The 24,695-nt window shown below is 47.6% G+C and overlaps 1 protein-coding gene across 1 annotated transcript in view; it reads right to left on the reverse strand.

The window, feature by feature from the left end:
- Positions 1-24,695, reverse strand: part of LIMD1 (LIM domain containing 1) — a 64,346-nt gene that overhangs the window by 12,658 nt on the left and 26,993 nt on the right. The window contains exon 2 of the mRNA XM_082705710.1: positions 22,342-22,443. Within this exon, the coding sequence (XP_082561836.1) occupies positions 22,342-22,443 (102 nt within the window). The remainder of the gene's footprint in view (positions 1-22,341; positions 22,444-24,695) is intronic.

A 24,695-nucleotide genomic window follows, 5' to 3' on the forward strand; every position in this document is an offset into this window, starting at 1 on the left:
ATGTTTACCAATGCCCTTGATCCCTAATGAAAAAATACAGAAGGTCACATGTTTAAGGAGCATCTTTGTAGGAGACCCTGGGTCCATAACTCCGAGGCGTTCCCAGATCTAAGAACACTTCCAGCACCAGGCACACCACACGTGCAACAGACCGTGCAAGTTTCCAAAACTGAACGCCTTCTAAACTCTAGCGGAATCACACCCCTTGGAGCCAGGATCCGCGACATGAAACCAAGCTCACCAAATGTTGTGCAAACGCTAATGGGGCTCCAGGCAGAGAAACCACCTTGATTAAAGCACCAAGCACCCTTGCCTGGGACCCCCAGAGCCGGCCAAGAGCACAAGGCAACAGAGAAAAGCCGGTGACACAGACGTGCTGGGGCTTAGAGAGGGCCTGGAAAGGATCAGTCAGTGCAGAGGAAAAGCCACAAAAAAAAGAAGTGTAACTACAAAAGCAAAAAGCTCCAGAGAGATTAAAGACCTTGAGTGTGAAAAACAAAAGTTATCATAAGAAAATGTGAGCAACGGTCTTTGATTGGGGCGTGGCACAGGATTTCTCCGGTAAGATACAAAAGGCACACCTTATGAAGGTAAAGGATGATCCACAGGACATCAAAAATCCAAACTCTGTTCAACATAAAACAACATATACAAAGTTCAAAAAATAAAACTGTTGAAAAGCCAAACGGTTCTGAGCAGGGAGGGAGAGGGAGCGGGTCAGAGGATGGCAAGTGGAGGTCGTGTGGCGAGAACAAGGAGCAAGGGAAGACAGAAAGAAGCCTGGAAGGATGCAGATTCTGGGGCTGACCCTCCACGCCCCTGCCCCTGCAGCCCCCTCCCCAGGAAGGCCCTGCCCTTCTCGGTGTCCTGCTTGTTGCTGGGAGACCCACTGCTATCTTGGTGTCTCCCCATCCCTCTGATCGGTTCCTATAGAACTTTCTAATATTCTGAATATACACTGCACTCCTTGAGGACAGAACGTTAACTTCAACTTGGCCTCATAGGAGGACGGCTTGGCCGTGGTCTGACTGCAGGCAATCAAGGGCAAGTTGGAGAAATAAAAAGGCAGGCAGGCCGGGGGCCAGAAGATGCTGCAATGCATGTACCAAGGCAGTAGTCATCGAAAACATAAAGAACACCAAGCGCCCATCCGACCAAGATAACCCGACGGAAAAGCCGAGCAAAGGATAAGAAGTGAAAATGCAAAGAGAGAATCTGTTAAACTCTAGGCAGTAACCATTTTACAAGATGTTCAATCCTACCAGCAATCAGGATATGCAAATTAAAACCACAAGGAGATGCTGTCTCAGTGCCGGATGGACTAAAATCACTAAGCCTGGCAGTACCATGTCATGGTGAAGGTGGGGACAAGAGGAAATCTTTCCCGATCAGCACGATGGGAGTGGGAGTGTCGATCAGCACAAGTACCCTGGGAAGAATTCGGCAAGAGCCCAGAAAGCGGAAAACCCACATGCCCAGCACATACCCCTAGGGGTTCCCTTTGAGAAGATCTCACAATGTGCAGAAGGAGAAGCACATAGGGCTTCACTGTAGCATTGCAAAAATAACCTAGATACCCAGCAGCATCTTTAATGTTCATCCAAGTAGAAAAATTGAGAAATACATTGAAGGAGAATTTGGAGTTTTAGTCAATGGATGCGATACCACACAGCAGTCAAAATGCATGAACTAAATTTGTATCTATCGTTGGGAACTGAACTGAACACACTGCTGTGCAAATAAGGAAAATTGCTCAATGATATATATGCTATAGGATAGTTTGTGTGTGCATGTGTGTATACACACATTAAAATATATATACACACATTAAAAAGTATATATATATACACACACATTAAATCATGAACAAACACATATGCACACACAAACTAGTGCTGTATATTTTTTATGATACTTGTCTATGTGATAACAGAAGAAAAACTGGGACTGGAAGGATCCATACACTGAATTCGTAACAGTTCCTGTCCTGGGGAAGGGGGAAATGGCATGTGGGAAGGGGAACCAGGACAATTCCAATTTATCTGTTCTATTCTACTTCCTTTATCAGAAATAAGTCCAAAGGAGGACATATAAATGTCCGTGCATTCTGGGTGGCAGGTAAACAAAGGTTATTTCCTACTGTGCTTTCCTGGAGTTTTGAAACTATACACAAACACACACACACACACCTTCTTTAGGTGAAATACTATAAGCCAAAGGCAAATGACAAACCAGAGAAAACATCACACTGTAGGACAAAAACAACTTAATTTGTCCTCATACGCGAGTAATTCAATTAACAGTCCATATAGAAAAATAAGCGAAGAGGGGCACCTGGGTGGCTCCATCAGTTAAGTGTCTGCCTTTGGCTCAGGTCATGATCCCCAGGGTCCGGGGATTGAGCCCCCCGCCCCCCATCGAGCCCCATGTCCTGCTCCCTGCTCAGTGGGGAATCTGTTCCTCTCCCTTGGCCCCTCCCTCTCCCTGCTCATATTAGTAATCACACTGAAGACACTCCTTACTCTGTGAGGGAGAGCAGAAACTAGATAAGCTTATGAGAGAGAATTTGGTATCAAATATCAATAGGATTTAGAAAGTTCGGATTATTTTGACTGAAAAATTCCACTGCAGGAATTTATCCTAAGGAAATAATCAGAGTTGGATTGTGTAAAGGATCTTCACCTCAACATTATTTAAAACAGCTGAGGGATGCCTGGATGGCTCAATTGGTGAAGCATCAGACTCTTGAATTTGGCTCATGAACTCAGGTCATGATCTCAGGGTCGTGAGATCGAGCCCCAGGTGGGACTCCACACTCAATGGGGAGTCTGCTTGAGATTCTCCCTCTCCCTCTGTCCCTCCCCCTGCTTGTGCGCTCACACTCTCTCCCTAAATAAAACCTTCAAAAAACATTTAAAACATTAAAAAATAAAATAACTTTAAAAATGAGCATTAAGCAAATATGTAATTCCTATTAAATAAATAATAGCATTTATACTATTATTTATAGCCATAAAAAAAGAGGTTTTCAAAAAAAGACTTGATGACACAGAGAGATATTTAAAATACTTCAGAAGGTGGTATAAAGCATATTTGTGTATGAGTACAGATATGGAAACGTGTTCACACACCTGTATGTTCACAAAATTATGTGTATGTTCATACACAGCAAATGCATCAAAATGTTAATAGTCATTATCTCTGAGTATAGAAAATGGGTGGTTTTTATTTTTTCCTGCAATGACTATATATTATTTTCATAACCTGAAACAAATTAAAATGGGATGAGGGAGTGTGGAAAGAACAATGGGGCATATGTTAGAAGTCTACAAGGCAAGCCTGTAGCTCTCCAAACTTTCTTTCCTGTCCTTCCTCAAAGTTAGTTACATTCACTTCTGGACGGTTCTAGAACCTTCACAAGCATTTCCTGACTGTGAAACTAGGGTGACAAGAAGGGGCACTTATAACTAAATGATTTCAAGGTTCATTGACAGAACCCCCCCCCCTTACAGCCATAGGAAGTTCATTTATAAAGATCTCACTTTCCCCTCGATAAAAAAAAAATTCCAGCAAACTTAAAGTTGTACGCAGGAAAATGAGAACTAACTAGAGTAGCCTCTCCCATATTTTTGTTCCAATCAGGCACCTGGGTGAGAGCCTCCAGTCCCTCCCCCGGCAACCACGGGGACAGGAAGGACACAAATAGTCCACCACAAGGGAAAACAATGCCCAACACTGTCTGACCACAAGGAAAACCAAAGTCCAGCCTGGGAATGGGGCTGGCTTGTTTTGCTGCCCCCAGGTTCCGAGGGGAAAGGAGGCGAGGCTGCAGATCCCATAGCGGCCCCTGGAGAGAGCGAGGGGGCCGTCTGGAAACAGCACAGGGCTTCCTAGACAGAGATGCGGCTTCTGATCCAATGCAGAGAACACGGGGCTCTGGTTCCAGGAACGGAGTCCAGGAAGTTCCAAGGAATCTGAGCTGGGAATTAACTTTCTGTTTTAATAAAGGGCATGTCACCTCTGTTTCAGAAATTATAGAGAAGGGTTATTAAACCCGTCAAGGGCCAAGTGCTCTAGCGCCCTAAGAAAGACAAACAAGAGCTTTTTCATTTATAACATCAACAAACATTTCTTAAATGATCACAGCCATTTATGCCGGTCCTCCTGGCATATTTCTGTAAGCTACTGATGAGAGTGTAAAATGATAAACTCTCCCTGGAGAGAAACTTTAAAAAGTGACTCGGTGCAGCTCTCCAGGACTTCGCTTAAGGAAAGACTCAGAAATGTGAATAGATATTTATTTAGGTCCACACCAGAAGCCTTAGGAGAAACGATTACGTAAAACAGAGTACATCAAAATGATGAGATATTATGCGGCCGTTTCAAGTACGGTTCAAGTACGTGTTTCAGTGAGACTGGCGAATGCTTATCCTAGAGATGGTTACGGGTACTCAAAACACATTAATAAATGAAAAATGCAAGTTGGGCAGCTGCACAATTCCATTTCAGGAACTTACGTACATACGCACACATGCTGATACGCCAATGAGAGAAAACTCTAGAATGCCGTATTCTGAAACTGACAGGGCTTGGCACTGGTAAGATGGTATTTTATCAGGAAACTGCATTGTCAATAGTGCTGTTTAAACTTATCTAGTATCACGCAGCTCTGGTAGGTTGTATTACAGGGAACTCCTCTGACTACTTTATATGTTTCAATATTTGACATTTTTTTTTCTACTATTAGGGACACCTGCAGATGGTATCAGAATTTCACTTTTTGCTTTCATACACTTACATTAACATTTTTCTAGAATTATGTATTTAATAATTTGAAAAGCGATGCTTTTGTTTCTTAAAGATTTTTATTCGTTTATTTATTTTGAGAGAGGGGGTGCGCATGGGGGGGAGGAGCAAAGGGTAAGGGAGAGGGAGGAGGGGGAAGAATCTCGAGAAGGCTCTGCCTGGAGCATAGAGCCCCAAATAGGGCTCTGCCCCGGGCTTGGTCCCACGACCCTGGAGACCAAGGTCGGAATGGAAACCAAGAGTCAGAGGCTCAACTGACTGAGCCACCTAGGTGCCCTCGGGAGTTTTTTGTTGTTGTTGTTTAAAGTAGGCTTCCCGCCCAACACCGGGTTTGAACTCACCCACCCTGAGATTAAGAGTCACATGCTCTACCAACTGAGCCAGGCAAGTGCCCCCAATACTTTAATTTTTTTTAAAAGAAAACCCTTATGGGGTGCCTGGGTGGCTCAGTGGGTTAAAGCCTCTGCCTTTAGCTCAGGCCAAGATCGCAGGGTCCTGGGATAGAGCCCCGCATCGGGCTCTCTGCTCAGCGGGCAGCCTGCTTCCCCCACTCTCTGTGCCTACTTGTGATCTCTGTCTGTCAAATTAAAAAAAAAAATCCTAAAAAAAAGAAATAAAACCCTTATGTAATAGTACAAAAATTAATAAAGCTAGATCTAAAAATTGTGTATTTCAACTGCGTAAAGAAGAAATTCAAAGAAAAAAAAAAATCTGCCCAAGAGTGACAGTGCCTCTGGTGGACATACATGGTATCTGCATGCTTCGGGAGCAGGGGTGGGGAGGAGCCTTGTTTGCGGATTGAGTGCTTCTTGATACTTTCCTGCACTTCCCCAAACTTCTACCAAGGAGCAGGCAGGACTTTAATTGTCCTCTGAAAAACTGCCCAGCTGGCTAGTCAAATCCTGTCGCTGCTGATCCCCAGAGCTGAGAAGTCCCCTGTCCAGACCCTGGTGGCCAAGGGAATGGCTTCAAGGCTGCATCTGGTTTTTCTTTATTCTAAAATAATAATTATTATTGTTATATATAATAATAATTGTATATCATATTGATATATACTATGTCATATTAATATTATAGAAGCAGAAATATCATATATTAATATATTAATATATTATTATCTATTACATATAAATAATATAGAATATAGAATATATTTATATATAATATAGATTATTAATATAATATATACTATGCATATCAATAATTATTGTATATTATCTTTTATATGACATTAATATATTCATATAGAATATGATAATTATATGTTCATGTTATATATTAACATGTAATATATCAATATATTTATAGAATATAAATATCTCATATTATTATAATACTTATTATATAGATTAATAATTATGGATAATAAACATTATTCTTACTACTATTGAGGACTCCCCCATAGAGAAAGGGTGGGGCCTTAAGTATGCTCTGAAGCACTCAAACTCCACTTTTGACCTCAGTTTTAAAAGACTATCTAAAAAAAAAAATTAAAAAAAAAAAAGACTAAGTTGAGAAACTAGATCCCACAACCAATTTGTTTATATTTTATAAGTAGGAGAAAAAAATAAAACCCTAACATCCGTTGATTGCCTTGTAGATTTCAAGTACCATGTTTACAACTTTCATATATCAACAAGTCTAAAAACGTGTAATGTTATCACATGTTACTGCACCATCAGCCCTCCTTCCTGGCTTTGCCCCAGCCCACGCCTTTCACAGGCAAGTCCACGCATCATTCCCTGTCACTGCCGTAGGTTTTTGGTTCCTGTAAGTGGGGAAACAGCTCACCAAAGAATGAGGCAGAAATAAAACCCATCACTTGACAATATCACGAAGCAGTGCCCAGATGCGGGAATTAATTATCCCTGGGAATCACTAGAAAGGACACCCCGGAAATGCTCCCACTTTCTGGGTTTCCCTTTCTCTTCCTAAAAACAGGACATTGATGGGAGGAACGTCACCTCCAGTTCGTACATTCTGAGGCTCAGAGTAGTAAGTGGGCAGGAGGGGAACCCAGTTAGTCGGCCCCTGAAGCCCACACCTGTCCTGCTGTGCCACGAGATCACCCACACAATTTAATGCCTGAGAGTACACACCTACACATGGAATCCACTTTTTCTCTTCCTACCAAGGAATCGAGAGAGGAATTTTCATTTTTTAACGTTTATTTATTTAAGCAATCTCTACACCCGATGTGAGACTCGAACTCACAACCCCGATAGATCAAGAGCCATATGTTTCTACTGACTGAACGAGCCAGGCACCCAGAGGCTTCTGGTCTTTAAAAGCAGGAAATTAGGGGGCAAGTATTCTTCTGGCTGAATCATTCCAGGTCTGGCCAATGACACAGATGCTAACCTGGCAATTCCTGGAATCACTGAAACCATCCTGAAAGTTCCATGCCTCTGCTCCATCCAGAACCCCAAAAGGTCTTCACTGACACACATACTAGTAGCCAACCACCACTAGGTGGCACCAAACAACAGCCCAAACCCACAGAGAACGCCAGGAGTGGAGGCGACTGGCTTAGATTATGTCACTCATTTAACCTCCAACAATGCCACCTTGCAGGGGAGGCACTTTAAGGACCGCATTATGCAAAAGCTAAATCCCTCAGGCACACTTGCCCACTGTGGCTATGAACTGGGATTTGAACCCAGCTCTCTGGCTAGAAGTCAGCACTCTTCCTATCACGTGATACCCTCTTTGTCCCCCAAGAACTCTCAGACTCAGAGTAGGGGGAGCAGGGGGATTTCCTGGCCTTCCCCATGAAGCACCTGCTGGGTTGGTTAAAACACAGACTGCTGAGCCCCATCCCCGGGGACCCTTGTAGGTCGGGAAGGGCCTGAGACCCTGTCCCTCCCACATGATGCTCAAGGGTCTGGTCCAGGGACCACACTAAGATAGACAATGCCTCAGGCCAGTCTCTGAACCAGCATTTCCACTTGCCAAGATTTGTCTTGGTCAAACAGAAGTGTGAAGATCTGGACCATCCCTGAACAACAAGCAACCAACAGAATGGCGAGGGGGATGGCAGGTCGGTGCCCCGTCTTCATAATTCAGCCTCAGAATCATCCCACTTCTGGCAGGGGAATTCCTCACACCAGGAAACACGTAGTGATGTGCACCCCAAAAATATACCAAAAAACCGTTTTCCCAGAGCTTTAGAGCAGTCAAAGGTGCTCTTTATTTTCCAATCGCAACAAGTTTAGGAAATATTGACTAATAAATGCACAGACTCGTCAAAAGGCCACTTCCTATTGATGGTGGATATTTTATATTTGCCTTTGGGGACCCCTTCAGTTGAAAAGAACACTCTGGATGAAGCCAGTCTACCCCCATGAAGGAAAGGGTGGCCACGGTCACAGAGGTCACTAAGAGAAGTCGGCCACGTAACCTGACAAATAAAACTAAACGGGCCATTCTCGCCGTTCTCCCCTCCCTCCAGAAATAGGAACGACTTGTCCCTTCTGGAAAAGTAATCGGCCCTGAGCTGGAAGACTTCATCACAAATTTCAGTGTCTAAAATGCCTCCCCGGAAAGTAAAAAGGGAAGGTTTCCCTGGCCACAAGAGGAGTTCCTGAAAAAAGGAAGTAAAAATGAGCAACTGTTTAGATTTTGTTGTTACTGTACTGTCCCAAGAGGGTAACTTCTACCAGCGTTGTCCACTGCTTACCAATCATATGTGGCTACTCGTATGTAAATCCAAGTTAATAAAAATCTTTAAAATGTGGGGTGCCTGAGGACTCAGTGGGTTAAGCCTCTGCCTTCGGCTCAGGTCATGATCCCAGGGTCCTGGGATCAAGCCCCGCATGGGGCTCCCTGCTCAACGGAGAGCCTGCTTCTCCCTCTTCCTGTGCTGCACCCCTGCTTGTACTCTCCCTTGGTCTGTCAAATAAATAAATAAAATCTTAAAAAAAATTAAAAAACGGTTAGAATTCAGTTCAAGTACTTGAACAAGAACATTTCAAAGTACCCCACGGCCACTTGTGATAGAGAGCAGCTAGGCACTGTTTGCTTTATTGCACAGAATTCTACCTGATCTACCTCTTCAGCTTCCTCCAGAAGAGGTTAACTCTTAAAATGAACTAATACGGGCGCCTGGGTGGCTCAGTGGGTTAAGCCGCTGCCTTCGGCTCAGGTCATGATCTCAGGGTCCTGGGATCGAGTCCCGCATCGGGCTCTCTGCTCAGCAGGGAACCTGCTTCCTCCTCTCTCTCTCTCTCTCTGCCTGCCTCTCTGCCTACTTGTGATCTCTCTCTCTGTCAAATAAAAAATATATATATATTTTTTAAAAAATGAACTAATACAAACCGACAGGAAAACCAACCAAATTGGCTCCGTGCAAATGAAACAGTGCACCTGGATTTCCCCAGGCTGGGGCAGCCTCAGCGGACTGAGGAACAAGGTGGAAGATAGAAAGTAGAAAAGCAACGAGGGCTGCATCCTGGGCTTTGCCACTTCACAGAAACGAGAGGTTGGCCAGTCACCTGACCCTGTGGGTTCCTTGGTAGAGGATGTCGTGGAGAAGACAAAACTGGGGGGGTTCCAGTGGGGAGTCCAATGTGGTGTTGGCTCTTATTAAGTGTTAGCCTAAGTCACGGCTGCCAGGATCCTGTCAATGACCTCCGTGTCCTACCTGAGCTAAAAATCTCATCCGCTCCTACCTCCTTCTCCCCAAACCCTCCAGGTCACTCCTTCCCTCTCAGTTTATCTGTGGTAAAGGGCTGGGTTTTTGTTTTTGTTTTTCAGCTCCATCAGCCAGACTTGTTTTCTTGGAAAATACAATATTTTGAAAAACAAAACATAAAATCTAAGCAGCAGTCTACTCTCTCAAACTACGAATGTTGCTTAACGGTCTCAGTTTCTGGGCTTCTCTCCTTACTGGCCAGCACCGTCGGGGACGACACCACGAGAAGCCCCACTCCAAACTCCAGTTCTCTTCTCACTGGCTGCCCCCAGGTCTGTGTACATACGTTCAGTTTTACAAACCCACTCTCTTTTGGTTTTCCATTCCTACTACTCCAGGCCATTATCACCTGGATCCAAGAAGAGAACGCTGCACAGAGATAAAAATCCTGGAGATCTGCTGAGAGTCTCCCTGCGTGTCCTGCAGGGCTTGGATCAACTCGTGCCTGTGAAGAGACTAATGAAGCCCAGGGGGAAAAGTCATCCACAAGGGCTGAAAATAGTGCCTATTCCCACCAGTCAGAGCGGGAAAACTCATAATCCACAGGGTTCCACTCAAGAAGGTTCTACCCTGAGTGAAGGATAATTGGCCCGGGATGCAGCTCTGCTGTGAAAAGATCACCATCTCCAATTAACTTAGCTGCCTCCTGGGACAAAGCTCAAGAAGATTTAAAGGAATACAAAGATATCCAGGACTCAGCGAAATGAAATCACAATGCCTGGCAGCTAATCGAAGATTACCAGGCATGCAAAAAGGCAGGAAGAGAGGACCCATAATGAAGAAAATAGTCAACCTAGGGAAATCAAGCCAGATGTGACACAAAGCTTAGAATCAGTAGGAAAAGAGATCCAAGTTATTGCTACTGTATGCCATATATCTAAGACAATAGAGGAAGATCTTTAAAAACGCCCAAGGGGCTGGTGTCAACGACCAGAGTATCAGAAAAGAAGAATACGCTGGATGGGAATGGGAGACTGCACACTGCAGGATAAAAGGCTAATAGATTTAAAGGCATCATAATAAAAACTGGCCACACCATGGCCAAAATGAAACAGAGAGGAAAAGAGTTTTAAGCATAAAGAGAACATACGGTAGTTGTGAGGCAGCTTCAGTGAGCTAAGATTTAATTTAAGGGGTGATTTGTTAAATGTAACAAAGAAGCAACAAAAGGGGTAACAAAGCCCCTGGGCGGTGGAGGGATGGGGGGAGGGGGGAAGGAAGGGTGTAGCAAAAAAAAAAAAAAAAAAAAAAAAAGTGAAGAAATAGTGGCCAGAAATGTTTCAGATTTGACAAAGGTTATAAACTCACACATCCAGAAAGCTCCACACACCCTAATCACAGGAAACATAAAAAGGGTCCCAAGTGATATCATAATCAAATTTCTCAAAATCAACGATAGAAAACTTAACAGCAGCCCGAGGAAAAGGACACGTTACCTACAGAGAAACAGAGATAAAGAGGACACGAGATTTCTGATGGAAAACAATGGAACTACATCTTTAAAGAAGTGAAAGAAAAAACTGAAAAAACTGTCTAGAATTCTCTAGCTCCACAAAAATATCCTTTATTCTTTTTTAAAAAGATTTATTTAGGGACACGTGGGTGGCTCAGTTGGTTAAGCATCTGCCTTTGGCTCGTGTCATGATCCCTGGGGTCCTGGGACTGAGTCCCAAATCTGGCTCCTTGCTCAGCAGGGAACCTGCTTCTCCCTCTGCCTGCCGCTCCCCCTGCAGTATGCTCGCTCGCACGCACGTGCTCTATGACAAATAAAAATATTTTTGGAAAAAGAAAAATCTTTAAAATAAATAAATAAATAAAAATCTAAAAGACTTATTTATTTATTTGAGAGAGACAGCATGCAGGGGAGGTGGAAGGGTCGAGGGAGGGAAGGGAGAGAAACTCTCAAGCAGATTCTGCACTGAGCAGGGAGCCCAATGTGGGGCTCAATCCCATGACCCACGGGATCCTGACCTGAGCTGAAACCAAGGGTAAGATGAATTCAGACATATAAAAGCTGAAAGGATTCATCACCAGCAGATCTGCATTATAAAAAAAGGTTGAGGAAGGCCTTTAAGCAGAAGGAAAATGGTACCAGATGAAAATCTGGATCTAAACCAAGAAATGAAGACAACAGAAATTGCAATTACCTGGGTAAATGAGATTTTTTGTCTTATTAGTTAAATCTCTTTAAAAGAAAATTGACTAGAGGGTGTCTGGGTGGCTCAGTGGGTTAAGCCTCTGCCTTTGGCTCAGGTCATGATCCCAGGGTCCTAGGATCGAGTCCCACAACAGGCTCTCTGCTCAACGGGGAGCCTGCTTCCCCTCTCTCTTTCTCTGCCTGCCTCTCTGCCTACTTGTGATCTTTCTCTCTCTGTCAAATAAATAAATAAAATCTTAAAAAAAAAAAAAAAAGATAATTAACTAGAGCAATGGAAACAAACTGAGAGACCAGAAACAAACCCTAACATTTAGGGTTAATTAATTTTCAACACATTTGCCCAGACAGTCCAGTGGAGAAAGACTAGTCTTTTCGACAAATGCTGCTGGGAAAACTTCAAATCCATGTGCGAAAGAAATTGGACCTCTACGCCAAACTGTCTAAAAACCCACTTGGGGCGCCTGGGAGGCTCAGTGGGTTAAAGCTTCTGCCTTCGGCTCAGGTCATGATCTCAGGGTCCTGGGATCGAGCCCCACATCGGGCTCTCTGCTCAACAGGGAGCCTGGTTCCCCTTCTCTCTCTGCCGGCCTCTCTGCCTACTTGTGATCTCTGTCTGTCAAATAAATAAATAAAATCTTTTAAAAAAATCCACTCAAAATGGATCAAAGACCTCAACTTAAGAGCTAAGACAATAACATTCAGAAGAAAATACAGGCCTTAGACTTCGTGACCTTGGGTTGGCAATGTTTTCTTTTCTCTCTCCCTTTTTTTTAAGATTTTGTTTATTTATTTGATGGAGCAAGAGAGCACAGCAGGGGAAGCACAGGCAGAGGCAGAGGGAGAAGTAGGCTCCCCGCTGAGCAGGGAGCCCGATGTGATTTGGGGCTCAATCCCAGGACCCTGGGGTCATGACCCGTGTCAAAAGCAGTCGCTTAATCAACTGAGCCACCCAGGTGCCCCTGGCAATGTTTTCTTATACAAAGTACCCAAAACACAAGAAATAAAAGAAAAAAAATAGATAAATCAGACTGCATCAAAATTTAATAATAGTAACATCAGGAAAGTGAAATGAGAGAAAATATTTGCAAATCATATACTGGAGACTCATATGTAAAAAATATAAAAAATGTATTAAAACTCAATAATAAGAAGAGTTCAAAAACCCAATAAAAAATGGGCAAAGGATCTGAATACACATTTCTCCAAATAAGACGTGCAAAGAAGCCCACGAAAGGAGGGTCAACATCATTAGTCATCAGGAAAATGCAAACCAAAACCACATTGAGATTCAACTTCACACCCACTAGGATGGTCAGAATCAAAAGGTCAGATAACACGAGTGTTGGCAAGGATGTGGGATCCTGACAGCCTCACACACAGCTGGTAGGAATGTAAAATGCTGTGGCCACTTTGCAAAACAGTTTCTCAAAAACTCAAACACAGAGCTACCGTGTGGCCCAGATACATACACAAAGAAATGAAAACGTGTGTCCACACAAAAACATATCCAGGTGACCCCTGAATGACATGAGGGTTAGGGGCACTGACCACCCCCCCATGCAGCTGTAAATCCACATATAACTTTGGACTCCCCCCAAAATTAACTACTGACAGCCTACTGTTGGCCTTCTGAAAGCCTTACCAATAACTAAACAGTCGATGAACAAGTATTTTGTATTTTACACATGTTATTTACTGTATTCAAACAACAAAGGAAGCGACAGAAAAGAATGTTAAGAAAATCCTAAGAAAGAGGTGCCTGGGTGGCTCAGTGGGCTAAAGCCTCTGCCTTCGGCTCAGGTCATGATCTTAGGGTCCTGGGATGGAGCCCCGCATCAGGCTCTCTGCTCAACAGGGAGCCTACTTCCCCCTCTCTCTCTACCTGTCTCTCTGTCTACTTGTGATCTCTATCTGATAGATAAATAAAATCTTTAAAAATTAAAAAATTAAAAAAATAAAATCCTAAGGAAGACCCGTTCCCACTATGGTACTGTCAAATATCCACATAAAAGTAGACCTTGTAGTTCAAACCTGCATTGCTCAAGGAGTGAAGGTACAATGTTCACAGCAGCATTATTTGTAACAGCCAGAAAGTTAGAAAAAAGTGCCTATCAACTGACAGATGGATAGATGATATGGGGTATATCCAGACAATGGAATATTATTCAGCCATAAAAAGACCCACGTTCTAATATGTGCTCCAACATGGGCGAACCAGGGGCGCCTTACACTAACTGAAAGGAGCCAGTTAGCACAGACCACACAGTATTGGGTTCCATTTCTACAAAACCTCCAGAATAGCAAATCTATGGGAGTAGAAAACAGATCAGGGGTTGCTTAGGGCTGCAGAAGAGGGGAAGAATGGGGGTGAGGGCTAAAGGGTACATATGGGGAATGCCCAGCAGTACCCACAAAGTATGAAGGGCAGCAGGGGTAAGTCAAGATCAATGCAACACTGGCCATGTAGGGGCAGACACAGACCTCTGCAAGCAGCTTCAACTTAACCATAGCTTCGGACACCACAAGATGGGTGAGCAATCAAGGTGTCTATGAGACCAGAGATCAGAGGAGTCCCAAGAGAGACCTCGAGGGAGGACAGCACCTCGGAAGGTGGTATTCGCCTCGGTGGACATGAAGGGTGAGGGGGACAGGCACGGGTAGGGGCGGGGGGTGTCCCGGAAGGCCAGGGGACTCTGCAGGAGGGTGGGTGGAGGAGAGAGTGGCAGGACAGGAGATAGGCAAGGGGCTGGAACTGGTTTAAGGACTGGGACCAGAGAGCCGGGGTGCGGGCTCCCCAAAGGTGATCCTTGAAAACCCGGCCTCCGTGCGTTCTCAGAGCAGAGTCTGGGAGCCCATGTGGTAGGGGTTCTCTTCCCCCTTTTAACAACGGGCAGGAAAGTTGTGCTGGCATTGAGTCACCAAGTCAACAGGCTCTTGGGCAGCATCTGGCTTTGAAGGCAGTGGAGGCACGAAGAAGAAAGCGTAGGATCTGCTTCTCAACGGAACGGGCGGGGAAGCCGAGTGAGCACACGACAGGGACATCCCAGGCACCGCGTACAGGCACGGCACACGCTCTTTGGTCTTGTTTCAGTACTGGGTCACGGGAAAGCTTCTCCCGTGTGTATTTTTTTTTTACAACGTGATCCTATTGCCTTTGTGATGTCTAAAGCATGAAAATAGTAAATGTCACTGACCATTCCTTCTTCATAAGTGAACTTTGGTTCAGGAACGAGATGCCTTCCCTGTACTGTGCAACGTGCTGGCCTCTAGCCACGTGTGGTTATTTACATTTAAAGTTCTTTTTTTTTTTTTTTTAAAGATTGCATTTGTTTGAGAGAGAGAGTGAGTGGGGGTGGGGGGAGAGAGCAGACACCCCATTGAGCAGGGAGTCCAATGTCATGCTCAATCCCATGAGCCTGAAGATCATGCCCTGAGACGAAGGCAGATGCTTCACTGATAGAGCCACCCAGGGGCCCCTACATTTAAGCTTTAATTAAAATGAAATACGACATTCAATTCCTCGGTCTCACTAGCCACGTTTCAAGTGCTCAAAAACCACGTGTGGCCACAGACTGCTTCGAGTCTGGAGTTCGGGAAACGGGGAGCCGGAGGCCAAGGGAAGGCTGAGGCGGGGCGGGGTGGGGCGGGGAGACAGATCCCCGGGGGCGCTCATCACGCACGTGCACGCAGGCCTCTCCTCCACGGATTTCAGAAATCGGGTCCGTGCAGCTGCAGCCTGGGGGTCTGGGTGGTTGGGGGCTCCTTGTAATTGTGACCGATCTCTAGCAAAGGGTGAGAACCACCAGTGTGAGCAAAAACACACACAGTGGGGCCACCTGGACCCCAGTCCCCCACGCACCAGCCATCAACGGCTCCGAAACGCCACTTCCTCTTGTGTAAACAAGCGTGGTCGGTTAAGGCAAATGAGGGGCCTCGAGAAGACAGAGCAGTGGCTACCAGCAGGGGCTCGGATTCCAGCCCATGTCAGGGGCAGAGAAGCCCCATGGGATACGGGATGGAAACTGTGGGCGCAAAAGAAATCGTCAGTGAGAGGACCTGAGGGAGAGAGGAAGTAGGGAGGGAGAGTCGTGCAGAAGGAAGGGGAAAGGCCTGTGGGAGTCAGGGGTCTGTGGGGGACCAGAACGGGGAGGGTGCGTGTGTGCCTTTGTACACTCATGCGTGTATGTGTGTGTGTGCGCATGTGCGAGTGTGTGTGCACGAGTGCGTGAATGTGCGTGTGCGTGGTGGGAGGGTCAGCTTTTTGGTTTTATTTGGGCCTTTGACTGATTGGGCAAGGATCACCCACATTAGGGAGGAAAACCTGCTTGACTCAGTCTACCCGTCGTTACTCTCGTCTGGAAACTTCCTGCCAGACACACTCAGAACAATGTGTGACCTAAAGCACGAGCACGTCTAGCCCAGTCAAGCCAACACACTAAATCTACCAACCACCCCAGGACCAGAGGTGAGGACAGAAATTGAAGAGAATGTTTGAGAGACAGAACACTTAAGAGAGAAACGAAGTGATACTCTTAGCAAGAGAGCCAGAGAGGCCCAAGGAGCATCAGTGATTCCAGAATGTTCAGAACTTACTCCCTAAACCCAGGATTCCAGCGTGGAGTACCTGGCACCTGGTATGGTGTCTCCATGCCGATGACAGTGTAGTGACCCCCGCATCCAAAGTGCCCTCCGTCCTCATGAGTTGAGGAGACAGGGGACACACGGGGTACCACCAGGTAACACTCTGGGTCTAGGAGTCCCAAAGGAAGACAATGCAGATTTCTACCCCAAACCACGCATGTGCACTATCGGGCACCTAAAATGCTAGGGTAATTCACCCTGGAGTCTCCCTCGACCGTACAGCGCTCCAATATCCCAGACCTCGCCATTGTCAAAGGCACGAAGGATCTGATGCCTTCCCATGGTCCCCCAACGGTCACAGCCTCTGACCGGACCAACACCCTGAAGCTGGGAAACCCGCTTGGGCCCCAGTACAGGTGTCCCCAGCAGAACTGGGTTCGCTAGCAACAAACGCAATAGACCCTCTGACCCCACGCCGAGTCAAGGTTGCCCCTCTGCCCTCTCCTGACCCCCACGGCCCTTTGTCCCGGCTCGGCTTGTCTCTTTCTGTTGCTTCCTGATTTCTTCCCCGCCCACGGGCTTCCTTTAGGACGTGCCCACTCTTCCTTTCTCACATTCTTGATCCCTGGCTTTTCCCTTAGATCCAGCTGACTCACTCGGCTTACCCATAACTGCTGAATGTGACAAGAAACATGGGCATGACTCAATGGCTCAGAAATGCAGGCATCGGAGCCTTTAATCCCCATCTGTGCCGTGGGTTCACCCGGCTGCGGATGGGGTCCCCTCTCCCCTAACCCAAACCCCCGGCATCTCTCCTGCACTCGCAACCAGAAAGTCTGGGAAACCCAGCCTTGGCCATCACACAGCCCTGGGACTAGATGCCGGGGGACAGAGCCAGCTTGCTTCCTCTGGCACACGTTCCCTCCAAGTGGAGATCATCTAACACAGGGGCAGAAGCAAAATACACTCCCAGGCCTCTGTCTGCAACTCAGCAAACGGAGGCTGCTAAGAATGCTTGAGTCCCTGGACGTCCCAGGACCGGTTCGCCAGCGCCCAGGGGTGCAGGGCTCAGCGTGGGGTCTGCCGACAGGAAGCTAGGAAGCACATCTATGAATCACTGATAAATGTTGTGATGACTGGTTTAAGGAAGCAGGAGGGCCAAGAGCTAAAGGAAGACTTCCCTAGTGCCAGAGCCACTATTTCAGACTCTGTGAGTATTTTCAAATGCTGGCAGACAAAGTAATATACAAAGTCCCCCCCTCCAAAAAAAAAAAAAAGGTAAACATGATCTCGGGGGCAGTATTTAGACTTTGTAAGGAAAACAAAACAGAAAGGTGCCTGGTGGCTCAGTCGGTGAAGCGTCTGCCTTCGGCTCAGATCATGATCTCAGGGTCCTGGGATCGAGTCCCGCATCAGGCTCTCTGTTCACTGGGGAGCCTGCTTCTCCCTCTCCCTCTGCTGCTCCCCTCCACTCATGCTATTTGTCACTCTCTTTCTCACATGAATAAATAAAACCTTAAAAATAAAACCAGTTGACAAAAATCCCCTGACTTCAGAACCTGCTGGATATGATGGGGTGTCAGTCACCAACCACCGACTTACTCAAGAACCTCTCTTCCACCAAGTTGGGCTTAATTCTCATTGTTTCCTTTCCTTGAAGTAATGAAATGGTACTTTTTTAGAGCTCTAGATGCAGGCTTTTCGGTAACTCAGACAGACTTTGGCCTGACTGGGTCTAAAGGGGTGAGATTTCAGGACGAGATCCATTCATGATCTCTAACGGCACAGTGTGTGGTTTTGGGGAGGTGGGATGGGCAACCGCGTACACTCCTCATCTCACGGTACGTTTTCCCGGAGGCTCAGCTGGCACATCACAGCACACCTCCAGCGACACTGAAAACCACCCATCCTGGCCATGACTCGTACATCCCAGCACCGTCCCGAGTGAAACCCTCTGGTCATCTGTGGCCTCTCCCTGAGCTCAGACCTGTATTAGCACAATTTCCATCTGCTCTGACCTGCCTGCCCCCCATCCCACGCCCAGGCCCCAGTTCTTGTGCTCTGTGGGCTTCAGGGCAGGAGGGCACAAGGAGTCTCCTATCTGCTCCATCATTTCCAGCTCATAGAGACAAATAAAATCACAGCAACCATGAACGTGGACATGGCAAACAGGTTTCACCTGGACTTCAGGATGGAAGTTATTCGGTCTTCACAAAATGAACAAAATCTGACATTTTGCGGGGCACCTGAGTGGCTCTATGGGTTAAAGCCTCTGTCTTCGGCTCAGGTCATGATCCTGGGGTCCTGGGATCAAGCCCCGAATCGTGCTCTCTGCTCAGCAGGGAGCCTGCTTCCTCCTCTCTCTCTGCCTGCCTCTCTGTCTACTTGTGATCTCTGAGTGTCAAATAAATAAAATCTTAAAAAAAAAAAAAATCTGACATTTTGGACCCAAAACTGCTGAAAGCAAGGACACGGAGCCTTGCCTTCCCTCCCCTTCATGGTCTGTTCTAGAAGGTGCTGAGGTGGGCCCCCCTTGACCCACACCTTCTTCCTCCTCACTACCCCTCTCTCAGCCACAACTGGGCGCCAGCATCTCCTCAGGCCAGTGGACACGCGGCGTCTGCCACGGAGCGTGGCCACGGCCAAGGTCGAACCTGCTCTCTGTGCTGACCCTCCTTCTGCTCCACACTGTGCCAATGGCTTCCCGAGGGCCCCAGTTGACAGCACTGCCACTTGGGGTGGGCAGGAGCAGCGGGGGTCAGGGGAGATAAGGGAGACATACCCCACACACACATCCCCATGGCAACCACACACACTGGCCGTCCGCAGAACCGTGGAGAAAGGCGGGACTTTAACAAACTACATGAATACCCCCCACGCCGCGCCCACATTCCTCCCGGGAAGAACACCACAGAGACAATTCAGCAGAGGGAAGAGAGGGTCCAGAGGCACGAAGACATCCGGGCAGGGAAGCGGGCTGCATGTAACCACTGGAAACCCCACGTGAGCCACATGCCCCAAACCCGTGGCACGAGGCCGCCGATGCCTCTGTAACGGCTCAGATCGTCCTTCTGGAGGCCGTGGAGGTGTGGGTGAGTTCACGGCAGGTTTACGTCAGAAAGGACGGAACAGCACTGTGATCCCAGCTTGGAGAACTGCATATCCGCTGGGACAAACCCTGGCAGGGAAAACGTCCAGGTAAAAACACCTGTGCCAGGGCACCTGGGTGACTCAGTTTAGGTTAAGCAATGGCCTTTGGCTCAGGTCATGATCCCGGGAGTACCAGGATTGAATCCTGCATCGGGGCTCCTGGCCCGACCTTCTGCTCTCTCACGCTCTCTCTCACTGTCTCTCTCTCAAATAAATAAATAAAATCTTAAAAAAAAAAAAAAAAGCAAAACACACCTGTGCTGGGTCTCTCCCCCTACTCTTCTCCCTGTGCTCTGTCCTGTGGCTTCTTGTCCGGGTGGGAGTGAGGCAGCAGGGAAACACAGGTGTCTGTGTTGGGGAGCCCTCCGCAGTGCCCCGGAGAACTCGCACCATCCACTGAGGCGTGGGTTTGTCTGAGGAGCAGAACCCCTCGCCGACCTCCTGGGACATAGCGGGTGGGAGGCTGCAGGCAGGCTCCAGATCAGCATCGTCCATGGGTGCCCGCGGCTCCTCGGGAACTGTCCCAGGCCAGACAGTCTCTCATCAGCCTCCCCCCAGCACAGCCCTGCACCTCGCGGCGCTGGCGGCTGGCATCCCGTGACTCCCACCCCCACCGGAGTCTTCTGGACCCTTTTGTTTCAGTGTCCTCCTCCTCAATGTGTGGGACAAGGACCCAGGGGAGCTAGCTGGGTGCCCCTCTGGGGTATCCTCGGCAGGACCCCGACACTCTGTTTTCATAAAGCATCAGTAACAGCCGGGGAGTGGGTACATAGGTACAGAATTCTATTTCCACGGCAGACAGCGGGGTAAGCTAGATCATTTCCCTAACGAAACAGGAAAGGAGAAATCACACACACCTATATGCTCACTAACAGACACACTCACGGACCAGAAAAACGGGGCTGTGCGAAGCTAATTAGATCCAGGAGCCTTGGATTCGGGTGCCAGCGCCATCGTGAGGTCTTCGATCTTAAGAAATTCTCTTCTCCTCTCTGGACCCCCACTTTTTTTTTTTCCTTCTGCCAACAAAGGAGGGAACAGGCCCAGCCCCAGCCGTGCCGTCTGCACGGCGCCAGTGTTCACAGAGACACACTTGAGGACCTGCCGGGCCAGGATGTGGAGGGCCCAGGGGCCTCCTTCTGCTGAAAGGAATCACAGGGCAGTAAGAAGCCAATGGAACAAAAGTAAATTACTTCTAGCACCCAACAGAAGCTGCTCAGACACCTACCGGCGTCTCCAAGTGCTCCCCACAAGTGCAGAGGAAGGTATGTGCTTACCCACGACAGGAGCGGTGCAGGCCCTTTGGGGAACAGGAGTGTGCAGCATTGCCCCTGGGATGAAATGTCTGTCCTTATTCCTACAGCAGCTCTGTTCTAGGGCCCAGCCTGCTGACACGAAGTCTCAGAGAGTGTGGTTCACACTACGTGACAGCACTGGGGCATGCCAAGCTCAAGACAAAGCCATTTCTTCCACTAGGAGAACAGGGAAGGCTTCTTGGAAGAGGCAGCCTTTGAGCTGGGCCCTAATGGCTGGACAGAACTTAAACGTATGAAGCAAGTGGGGAGAGCAGATCCTGTGGGACAGTGTGATCGGAGATACAGAGGCAGAAGAGAAAGTTCAGTTTGTGACAAATTATAGGAAGCATTACGACAGAAACCAGAACACGAGGGCCTTAGGGGCTAGACCCAGAAAAATCCCCAACCAGCTGTGTTTTCCTTAAGTGTCTGTGTTGGTCATCATTTGAAGAAAAATTCAACCCATTATGGAAATGCATGTTAATCCTGTCCCGACAGACTCAGCAGTGCCCGCTAGCCCTGAAAAACTTTCTTAGTTCAACTGGCAATTGTTTGAGATGAAAACCAGCTTCTACTTAATATTTTCTTTTCCCCTGGAAAACAGCAAATATTGAGAAACAGTTACAGGAGCCAAAACGGAAAGATCATTTTCTAGGAAGAGGAAGGATCGCGACTCTTATACAGTTAAGACTCAGACTACACTGTCTGCTTTAGTCACTGTGTGTATGTGGGGTAGAGATGCCCACAGGTGTGTGTGTTCACAGGCCCGGACACCCCTGCAGTGGACACACACGGGCTTTCACGCACACACTCGTACCTCACACGCACGGAGTGGCCTCTAGATCAGAGCAGGGTCACAGAGTGCTAACAGGACCCATCTCCCATGGGGCGGGTTGGCTGGTCCCATGGTGGTAGAGGTAACTGACAACAGGGCAGACGGCGGGGAATCCCAACACTTCCCCCACTTGAGACCTCTGATAATCATTACAAACCTGACGTTCTTTTTTTTTTTTTAAGTTTTGTTTTTTTTTAAATAAACATATAATGTATTTTTAGCCCCAGGGTACAGGTCTGTGAATCTCCGGGTTTACACACTTCACAGCACTCACCATATCACATACCTTCCCCAATGTCCATAACCCCACCACCCTCCCCTGACCCCCTGACCCCCAGCAACCCTCAGTTAGTTTTGTGAGATTAAGAGTCTCTTATGGTTTGTCTCCCTCCCGATTCCATCTTGTTTCATTTATTCTTTTCCTACCTCCCAAACCCCGCAGGTTGCATCTCCACTTCCTCATATTAGGGAGATCATATGATAGTTGTCTTTCTCCGACTGACTTATTTCACTAAGCATGATACCCTCTAGTTCCATCCACGTCGTCGCAAATGGCAAGATTTCATTTCAAACCTGACGTTCTTACAGCTTGCTTTGAACCCACTCAACTCATTACCAAGGTCGGCCCTCGGGGGCCTGGCACTCAGGGCCTGTCCCCTTCCTCAAATGGGCCCTGGTCTGGGGCTGTAAATGACACCAGCCTGCCCGGCGTGGGACTGTGGAAGGCCCGGGTCAAGCGTCTCCAGGAAGGATGCTCGTCCCTGTCCCCCCTTTCCCGGGCCCCACGCTCCCTGTCCCCCCACCAAACCGCCCCCACACTTACTGCAGGCTGCGCAGGTGAAACACGCGTCGTGGTAGAGGTTCCCCATGGCCTGGCAGGCCTGGCCGGCCCCGAACACGCCTTTGCTGCACTTCACGCAGGCTCCTGAAAGGCAAGAACATGCCGTTGAGTCGGGGGGGGGGGGGGGGTATAAACCGAGTCATTAAAAAAGCCAATGAACAAAGTGAGATGTCTCTCCCCCCTCCCCATAACCAGCCTATCACCGAACCCCGTGGATTACTCCTTTGAAATCGATCTCTCTCTCTCCATCAGCTTTTCAACTGCAGGAAAGAGCTTCAGGCCCCAGCCCCGCTCCCTCACCCCCCTGCTGTCCTCTACGCCAGCGTAATAGTCAGAAAGTCTCTGCTCTGTCACCCTACTTCCCAGCCCAAAGCCTTTCAAAAACTCCCACGGTTCATCAGATGATGTCCAACCCACCACACCACGATCCTAATAGCCAAGCACAAAGGTCAGGAGATTTCAACAACATCGTTTCCTTCAGTTCTCCTTGGGAACCAATGAAGGTGACTATCCTGATACAAAAGTATCAGGCCCCCAGCCCCAGGTCTGTCAGAACGCAAAGCCAATGCTCTTTCCTGCCCCTCACCTCCAAACAAGCCCCCCTTGGGCCCCTGAGCTTAGCCTTTGCTCACAGGCTCCCTGGCCAGGTGCCCTACACCCACCTGTTGTCCCTTCAAGACCCTAGGGCCCCCTACTGCGCTGCCCTCCAGCTCTGAAGACAACATGAGGAGACAGGCTCTAACCTTCAGCTTCCCACCCAGCTCCTTTCCCACGTGGCAGGAGTTAGCCTGGTACCTTCTCTGCACATCAGCTCTCAATTCGGAAAAAGAGGTTCATTCCACTGCCCTGCATGTTCCCAGGAGCGGCCATCAAGGGCGCTCTGCAAATGACCAGCTTCCAGAACGGCTTGCCTCCGCCCCAGACGGCAAAGCGGAGGTCTGGCTCTTGGACTTGAACGCCACAGTCCACTGGCTACGTGACTGGAGTAGAGGGAGAAACATCACAGTGACAGAAACACTGCGTGAGATTAAAAAAAAAAAAAAAAATGGGGGGAATAAATATACCAAAATAGAAAGAATGGTTTCTTGAGGTTCTAAAATTATGGTTGGTTTTACTTCTTTGCATGTTCTCTATTAAAAAAAAAAAAGTTCTTGGAAAAGCAGGCGTGACTTTATAGCTAACAAAAGTCTAGTGTCAAAAAAGCATCTGAATGTGTTTCAATGTATTGTCTAACATTAAGATTTTTTTTAAGATTTTATTTATTTATTTGACAGACAGAGATCACAAGTAGGCGGAGAGGCAGGCAGAGAGAGGAGGAAGCAGGCTCCCTGCAGAGCAGAGAGCCCGATGCGGGGATCGATCCCAGAACCCCAGAATCATGACCCGAGCCGAAGGCAGAGGCTTTAACCCCCTGAGCCACCCAGGAACCCCTAACATTAAGATTTTCGAACACACACACATATACGCACACCCAGGGTCCAGCAGCCAACGAGCTTGAGTTCTTGGTCAGCAGGAGCTCGGGCACCCTCTTTGAAATCTGGGTCAGGCTGGTCTCCGGCTGCAAATCCCCAGGCTTCTGCCTACAGGGTAGGAAGCCCCACGTTTCAGAGTTCTATTGATTCAAGGTCACGGACTGCGTCTCCCTCAAGGATGTCCAAGCTAACACCCGTTTTGTGCAATGCACCCACAGCGACCACACCAGCCTCGCAGAGGGCACACCAAGCCACGAACCCTCCGTTCGCTTCATCAGTGCTCCCAGGGGAAGCGAGTGAGGGTGCCTGCAGGAGGAGTGGGGTGTCAGCCTGGAAACCAAGCTGTCTCGGGAAATCGTTTATGGAAAGCTCTAGAGGGCACAAGCAGTAGTTCCTGTCAGTTCTTCTGTTTCGGCATTTTATTATGAGATGTTCAAACAAGCAGAGAGGTTGGAAGAAAAAACAGCCATACGCACCCCTCCCACCCATTCTACAATCGTGAACAATCTACTATCAATCAATCCAACAACCCCTCTTAGTTTTGATGCATTTTTTTAAAAAAGATTTTATTTATTTATTTGTCAGAGAGAGAGAGAGCACATAAGTGGGCAGAGTGGTAGACAGAGGCAGAGAAGCAGAGAAGCAGCCTCCCTGCTGAGCAAGGAGCCAGATGCAGGACTTGATCCCAGGACCCTGAGATCATGACCTGAGCCAAAGGCAGTGGCTTAACTGACTGAGCCACCCAGGTGCCTCAGTTTTGATGCATTTTTTAAAATCAAGGTGAAGGCAGCAGTCCACCTCATCCCTAAGCACGTCAGCCTGTAAATCATTAAGAGTTTATTATTCGCTTACAATTATTTTTTT

The sequence above is a fragment of the Mustela nivalis genome (genome assembly GCF_964662115.1).
Source record: "Mustela nivalis genome assembly, chromosome: 1".
Taxonomy (NCBI): Eukaryota; Metazoa; Chordata; class Mammalia; order Carnivora; family Mustelidae; genus Mustela; species Mustela nivalis.